Source organism: Electrona antarctica (genome assembly GCF_951216825.1).
Source record: "Electrona antarctica genome assembly, chromosome: 10".
Lineage (NCBI taxonomy): Eukaryota > Metazoa > Chordata > Actinopteri > Myctophiformes > Myctophidae > Electrona > Electrona antarctica.
In genome coordinates, this window is record NC_136791.1 from 9,314,803 (window position 1) to 9,323,539 (window position 8,737).

Here is an 8,737-nt window from a genome sequence, read left to right on the forward strand (position 1 = left end):
TAGTTAGGCTCACTCTGTGAGAAATTCACATATTCATTGTCATTTTCCACATGCCATTCATTTGTTCATTTAAGGTTCTGTGGCCTAAATCTTGAACTGTTCAAAGAAAAATGATCATCAAGAACAATAAGGGTTAAGAGGTAAATGAATACTGAAATTATATAAATAACATTTCCTCCCTAACATCAGCTGCATGCCCCAACTTTAAGGTATACCGGCGTGCTGTATTGTTGCTTCTGTAATGTATTTTTTTGTATTGCTATCTTGCTATCTTGCTATCTCATTTAAATCTGTAAATCCAGCAGTGCTAGATATTCTGGTAGAATAATACTAAGGATCACACTGATAAAGCATTACACTTGTTTACAACGAACAGGGTCCACCGTTTTCAATTCATCAGAACATTTAGAGACGTACTACAAATATACACTTCTATTAAAAAACAGGAAATCATGTAAGGAGGTAAAAAGGGAAAAGAAACATGTACAGTAAGGGGGAAAGGGTGCGGGGGGATTCAGATTTTACGGGGGCCAGTTTCGAATTGCAGCCGTCCGTAGGTGCCCTTTGAGAGCGGTTTTGAAGGAGTGGATTTGATGGATTTGCATGTCTTAATGGCTGTTGGTAGGGTGTTCCACATTTTGGTGGATAGATGTCATCTTGACACAGCATCTTAGATATGCATCTTCCATAATATAAATGTACATTGAATGCAATGTATGCAATGTAGCCTCAATAGAAATTGGGTTCTAACCACCTCTATGACTTTAACATGTAAAACAGTCCGTGCAGTCCTACCTAAAAGATGTGCCCATTTCTGAAAACACCCCCAGCGGGACCGGATTTGAACCCGGGGCCTTCTAGTTGTGAGGCGATAGTGCCACTATGTTTTTTATTTTTTATTTTATTTTTTATTAACACTATAGGCTACCAATTGTGCCAAACTGTCAATGGTTTTCTATGAGCAACACCTATTACGAATGAAGCATACATTCACTTTAGATCTAATTCAAAGGTTATAAACTAGAAATTCATTCATAATTTGACTACATTGAAATTGCAATTGGGGTAGTTGGACACAACAATTAGACCCCAAGTTGTAGAGTCTATAGACTTGTAATGTGCATAATAAATGAAATCGGATTTCTTGTTTTGTTTTTCTATTTCATTACAATCCAGTATTATCTTTTATCTTATGTATTATTCTATTGATGTCTTGTGAAACATGCCACACCAACATGTTGCTGTTTGTAGGCCTACCTGCTTTGGAGGAATGAGTGAGAGAGACAAAAAAAACACTTGTAGTTCCTAATATGCACCCAAGTGCACTATTCCATACTGGCACAAGGGGTCAGTATCCTTCTACCTACGCCTTCCGTTATTTCTGACTACGGATTGTCCATTCTTAACAGAGTTAACATTATCTGGGTCTACTCAATATTCTCATTATTTATTTAGCCTATTTATTATAATATCGACTATTGTATACTAATTAATTGACATACGTATTCTGTATCTCTTAGTTTCGCCTTGAGTAGCCTAATATGCACTGGCTGGCCTAATGGTCGTGTCAGTCAGGGTCAGGGCTTCATGCATAATAGCTAGCTCTGCTCCATAGCCCTAATGCCCTTTGCTGCCGTTGCATGGGCATTAGAGCTATGAGCAGAGCTAGCCTTGATACAAGCCACGGCAAGCATGATTACCAACATATCAAATCAATTCAATTCAAACTTTATTAGCAGACACAGGTCCACAGCTGTAGCCTACAACAACATAAAATAAACACGACAGGCAATATAAAATCATTAAAAAATATGTAAAATAAACAGTAGGCTACATAACTTAACCCACAGGCAGAATATACAGTGTCACTCACACACACACACACACACACACACACACACACACACACATACACATACACACACACTGTCTGTATAGTTATATGCCTGGACAAATCCTTTATTTGTGCCCAAATACAACTGGCCTAATTCAAACGGTCATGCACGGGTAATATGCATACTATTAACATACTCTCTACATCTACTACATCAGTGGTTCTCAACCGTCCCCATGCAGGCATTACTGCATCAAATGTAATCAACAACTGGTGAAACATTGGCCATTGGACAAATAATAGTCAAATAATAAGGAGATATTTTTGGGGAAAATAGTCGATCTACAAGCTAATGCGAGGCGTTGTGAGCTTGTATGTCTGCTGTGCTTGGATCTGCTGTTTTCACAGTATTTATCACACTATAGGCCTAATGTAATATACCTCAATTCCACTAAGTGCTTCTCAGGGTGGGGTCCCGGGGTCCCGACTCACCAGTTCAAATGTAAATAGTTTCGGGGTCTCGGCCTGAAAAGCTTGAGAACCCCCGCTCTACGTAATCGTATTATCGTAACATAACATACATGCCTGGACAAATCTTTATTTGTGCAAGGTGTTAGTTGGGCGACTTGAATGAAGATCGTCAACAACATCAACAAATGTTCAGACACAAACGCACACCACTGAGCAACCAATGGGGGTCGTGGTCGTTCGACCAGGGGCGGGGCATTGTGCAGGAGATAGTGGTGTTGGACAAACAGGTTGGTTAAAGGTTTGAGGTTTCGGCTGCAGTGCATCTCTGAAGACGAGAGAGAGGACGTGGTCTTGCAAGGAACTTTACCACTTTAGCCCTGCCATCCATGCATTTGCACTTGTCGGTGCGTGCGTTAACATAGTATGTGAATACGTACTGAACAAGGGTAGACCTATTTCTTCTTTTTTTACACGTTTTTTCGTTGCTGGATAAAAAAATGCTGGGAAGGAAAGTGTCTGGGTCGGGAATGATGATGAGCGCGGCGGCGGCAGCGGTCACGGACCGCGCCAGGGTCGCAGAGAGGCTGCATGCGGCTCTGGCCGGCTTGCAGGAGCTGCAGCTGCTGAAGGAGAAACAGGGCGACATGGTTCACCGGGCGCTGCGCATGGATCGGGAGGAACCGATGGTGTCTTCCGTCCAGGCGGCGGCTACGGGTTGTCCGAATATGGGGACCGAGGAGCAGCGCCTGGAGGCGTCATTGACGGCACTGAAGCAACAATTGGTAAGATTGAATCATTAAGATCAGTGGCTTTTTCAACCCTTTTCATTTATAGGACCATTATTTATTCGGCCTTTGACTGAGCCACGGACCACCATTTCATGACATTTAGCTTCTCAGTCAGACCCAAAACCCATAGTATTTTGTTGTCGTTGGATAAGATGTTGTCCTTGTCCACCATTGCATGCTTTAACAGGCTATAAGGTTGATCAAAAATAACAATTCTTCTACATTCTCTAATTTGTGTAGACTTCTTGGAAATGAAGTAATGGCAGATGTTTAAAACAATAATTTAACTCTTGAGAGAGAGAGAGAGTTAAATATTTATTATGAGTCAATTTGGTTACCAACTCCATCATTTAGTTGGGGTCCTGGGGACCACCTGGACCCCCCCCCCCCCCCGCGTGCCGTGTCTGTGTCATCACGTTTCAATTGCCACCGGTTTCGTCTATTGTGGAATTATATCGCCAATGGTATTTAAAAAAGAAAAGAAATGTACTTTACATAGGCTAGGCATGCCCGCTGAATGTAATTGTTTTTATAATAATACGCCTGATTACCGTTAGAATACCTTTAGAATTTGACCGTGAAACGACCATTTACATTACACTACAGTCAATACTAGTGATTTCTCCTGGTCTCGGTTGGGGGTAGGAAGTAGCCTAGGATAAAAAAAAGTGTAATAAATCAAGGTTCATTGCAAGACCACGGGACCTTGGGGCAATGAGGTGGACTCTGGTGGGGGGTACTGGTGTACTTTAATTATTAACCACTTTAATGTAGGTGGAAGCACACTGTAATAACTTTGAGCGTGCTGGTTTGACTTTAGGCTTGAGTTTTTCAAAGGTGAGCGTTTGTCCTCGCCTCACTGCCACGGGACAGTCACATTTTCTAAGGACAATTAAGTAATTTAATGTAGAGACTCTGACATGATAGAAGCTCCTCAAAGGCAGAGCAGAACTGTGGAGATTACAGCACAGCAAGTTTGGGCTGATGTATTTTACAAAAAATGGTGGAGATTAAATTATTATTCTTGGTTTACAGTGGGTTCTGCATTATATTGTAGAATAATCTCCAAACTGACTCCAACCAAACTCAAAGGGGATAAAACATGACAGGGGCTCGTGGTAGTATTTTTTTTATGTACTTATTTATTTATTTTATGGAAAAACACCTTGTTTTGTCAGACACCCCTAAATAGAAACATCACATTTTCAAAACTGAAATGATGCTATTGAAGGTGAACATCATACGGTTGGCACCACATGTATACAAATGAAACTGGCTGCTAGTATCTTCTAATCTACAGCAAACACACCCTCACACCAGCCCTTCCTCCACCAGTAGTTTACACAATGGCCAGGCCCTCTCTGTGGGGGAGAAATTAGTTATCCACTCCTACCTCCTCCAGACTCCTCTGTACTCCTGAGGTTAATCATCAGACAACCCACTCGTTTGTTTTTTCTGATGGGTGTACATTAGAGCCTCCTTTGTACAAACAACACACTTACAGCTGTCTGGTCTATACCCTCCAGGCAGATGAGTGTGGAAAAAAAGGGTAGTAAACCACAAAGTAAATTCCTCCTCGGTGTCAATTTAACTCAGAGAATGTGCAATTGTAATCAAGTGGACCTGTAAGGTTTGCATAAACTTTAGCATTTCAGAATGAGTGGATTAACATTGAGAATGCATATTGTGACCTTTCAATTTGAACTGAATTCCCATTTAAAAGAAAAACATGTGTAAAGTTGCAAACAAAACAGTGGGAATCAAGTTTCATTTAAGTTTTGGTTCCGCCTGGCAGGAGATCTAACCTGAATGTGTCCTCTGCTTCACAGTGTCGCCTGCGCAGGCAAGACGTGGGCCTGAAGACCCACCTGCAGCAGCTAGACCAGCAGATCAGTGTGCTGAAGCTGGATGTGGGCAAAGTGTCGACTGAACAACAGCTGGAGAGTGACAGTAGACCAAGCTCAGGTTAGTGGACAGACGCGTGTCACACCATTCCACAAATAAACAAACCCCCCATTTACACAGCTGGAAGGCGCCTCTTGTATGCTGAGCTCCCAGAGCAACACACACCCAAATTAAAATGTTAGGGATTTTTACAGTGTATACAATCAAACAATCTAACAAAACACACACCACCACATGCTGTCTCTGTCTTTTAGATATTTACGGAAGTCATTTAAACTCAAGAAGCAAAATCTGTTGCCACTTGCCGTTAATCATATCACGTGATCTCTCTTTAGGTTTCTATGAGCTCAGTGATGGCGGCTCCTGCTCCCTGTCCAACTCGTGCACGTCTGTGTACAGCGAGTGCCTGTCGTCCTCCTCCCAGACCAGCCTCTTCATCGTCTCCGCGGGCCCTACAAGCCCCACCACCGCGTGTCACACCCGCGGTGGGCCCTCTTCTCAGGCCGACGTGTGCCGTCGGCGGTCGGCTGACGAGACTGTCGCCCAGCCCAACCCGCCACGTGCCATGGGTGTCCATCTGGGCAGCAGCAGGATTCGAGTGGGCGCTGCTGACCGGGCACGACCAAGACCTGTATCCACAGGTGAGCAGCAGTCTCAGTATTGCATCTTAAACTTAATGGAACACAACCATTAACATACTACATAAGATTGTATGAAATGACGCATATCAGAAGATATTGATCAGTTTGCGGTAATAGTGGCCATAGTCATGCTGGGTCTATGTGTTCTAGGAACACAGAGAAAGGCCGAACATATAGATTGAACTAACAATGCACTAAAAAAATATATAATAAGCGTCAAAGTTTAACTAAAGGTCTCTTATTGATTGTATTAGCAGAGGCACCATGTAAATGTACTTACAATGTGGTTTATTGCCTCATACTGGCATGCTGTATTTTTAAATTGACAGTTGCATTTCTTCCATTTCATCGCAAATGAGCAAGTATTGATTTTGATTGTGTGTTGTATCACCAGGTGATCTAGATAAGGTGATGACCCTGGGACTGGGCTGCTATAAGTCTGCATGGGAGAAGAAATCGTCAATGTGCACCAACCTCAAGACCTCGACAGTGGACCCCAAGTTCCAGAATAACCTGGTGTCCCGCAGTGGGACGGAGGTGTACCAGTACCCCAGCCCCCTCCACGCCGTCGCTCTCCAGAGCCCCATTTTTTCCCTGGATGGGGAACCAGCCAATCCTAGGCTTTCAGAGGGTACAGGGCCCCAAGCAGACAGCATCCCCATTATTGACACTCCCCAGAGAGCACAGGGGATGCCCCTGGGTTACATAGACAAGGTTCTTCAACGCAGCATGAGCAAGATTAATATCCAAGGTGACGCAGGAAGAGACACTCTGCGTGCACAAGCTGATTATCACAGAGAGGCTAGTGAAGTTCAAACGATGTCTCCTGATGTGCCAAACGTTCAGGTATCTCCACTACCTCCACTACCGCCACTACCAACATCAATGCAGCCACCGGACACCATTCTAGCTGACAGCCACAGGAACAGACGGTGCATAGGATACTCCGGCAAGGAGCAGGCGAATATCAACCAATCGGTTAGAGCCCCAGACGTTTCACACCGCTACTCCTATCCTGCTGCTATGAGGGACTACAGCTCTAGTGAGGCCGTGACCTGTACTGCTCGAAACAATGGCAAGATCCCAGGAGACCCTGCTAGCGCAGCAAGAACACACTCAGAGAAAAAGTACAGGGACATCCCAATGACGAGGGGGGTTGAGAAGAAGGCCGTGGAGCAACGGCACCTAATCAACCATAGCTCCACCACGGAAGAAAGTCGCGGTTTTGAGGCCCATGTGGGTCACAACACGTCTGCCCCTGACTTTGTCCATGCCGAGTTTGTCCCTGCTGGGTCACAGCGGGTCAAGGTGAGGCAGGCAGACCGCAAGACCAAGGCTGTGAAGCTGAGAAGAAGAAGCACTGAGAAGCCCAAAGGTTCAAGACACCCCCAGGGCTACTCTGAAAGGACCATGGAGGCCAGTGGCGGACTCAAGGGAAGGTCAGGGAAAGCAAAGATGGCCCAGAAGCTGACCAGCTGCCTGGAGGAGCTAGGACACTCTGGCTCAGACTCAAGCCTCTACAGCCCTGGCCCCATGCACACCCACAGGGTCTATCCCAAGCCACACCCAATCCCCCCTGTTGCCAAGTGCAGCAAAGGCCGCAGACCTCAGTGCCTGGAGTTGGAGCAGTCTTCCGAACAGAGAAAGAGGAGGCAAGGGACTACCAAGTGGCCAACCGATATGGAAATGCACCAGGCTGCCTATGTCCAGCGGCAGAGGCCACGAGAGCCCCATACACAGGCACTAGCAAATAGGCAGGTGGTTCGCAATGTGAGCACCAGGTCACACGCAGACCAACTCGGACCACGACGAGCCTTCCAGTCACCCGCTTCATTCTTTAATAGCCTCAATGCCAGATACCCTCCAGCTCCGTTCCCCATGTCCAGCCAGTACCCGCCCCGATGCGAGTCAGAGTACTCGGCTGAATGCGCCTCACTGTTCCACTCCACCATTGCGGAAAGCAGTGAGGGGGAGATGAGTGACACCACCGCCAACCGCTTTGGAGACAGTGAGTTCAGCCAGAGCTTCCGGTCCCGCTCTGACTCTGACAGCAGCCTGTCCTCTGACGAGGAGGAAGAGGAAGGGGTTCTGGTGTGGCCTGAGGCCACTGTAGGGCCCACTGCCGCTGGTCTGGCGTTGCAGCAGCAGCCACTCCCCGAGCCCCCTGCCTGTCGCATCAAAGCCTCCCGAGCTCTAAAGAAGAAGATCCGTAGGTTCCAACCTGCAGGCTTGAAGGTCATGACCCTGGTATAGTGGAGTCCCTCCACGATACACCACGATACAGCATGAAAACTGTTCCAAACCCTGATAACTGTAAAAGGAGTTGTCAGATGGAGAAGAAAACAGCATTGCTAGAATTTGTGTATTCACTGCTGCAAAAGATTTATAAAGCGGCATTATATAAAAACATGTACCATACATTTTGTTGATTGCCATGCGTACTTTTCAAATAATTCCATTCTTGTGATTCTTTGCAAATGGATACAACTTCAATCTGAACATTGCTTTCATATAATTGTTCAGAATTACAATAATTGTTTGTATGCTCCCACACACTGTCCACATGCAAAAATAAAGTTTTAATGGGGGACACAAGGTTTTGGTCCAGAGACCTTCATCGGGTTATCTTGTTGTTATCAAGTCTTGATAACAACAATATAACCTTGTCTAAGGACCAAACGTTGTGTTTCCCATTCAAAGTTTATTTTAGTATTTGCACGTGAGTCTTTCCTCTGTGCTCTTGGTCTTCTCTGGCACACCCCTCGTTCTGTAGGTGTGCAAAGGTTTTGCTCGTTTTTATACTTATTATATTTGCCATTAATGTAAGATTTCTGTACATTGATCTCTCTTTCTTCTTGCACATTGGGTTTCCCTATGCATATATTTCACTGCAGAATAAAACACTATTTAATATAATGATGCTTCATCGCCACCTTTGTTTTTACTCGATTGCATTTACAACTTTGGCATTTAGCGGACTAATTTGTCAGCAGCGAATTACAAAGTGTAGGCTAATAAACAGTTTTAAGTGCCCATGGATAATAAGGCTAATAAACAGTTTTAAGTGGCCATGGATAATAAGGCTAATAAACAGTTTT

General features: G+C 44.8%; 1 protein-coding gene across 1 annotated transcript; it reads left to right on the forward strand.

Moving 5' to 3' along the window:
* Nucleotides 1-2,673: 2,673 nt before the first annotated feature.
* Nucleotides 2,674-8,537, forward strand: dact2 (dishevelled-binding antagonist of beta-catenin 2). The gene is made up of 4 exons (XM_079512279.1): nucleotides 2,674-3,087; nucleotides 4,923-5,058; nucleotides 5,334-5,639; nucleotides 6,034-8,537. The coding sequence occupies exons 1-4, from the start codon at nucleotides 2,803-2,805 to the stop codon at nucleotides 7,890-7,892; spliced, it is 2,586 nt and encodes an 861-aa protein (XP_079368405.1). The 5' UTR covers nucleotides 2,674-2,802; the 3' UTR covers nucleotides 7,893-8,537.
* Nucleotides 8,538-8,737: the final 200 nt, after the last annotated feature.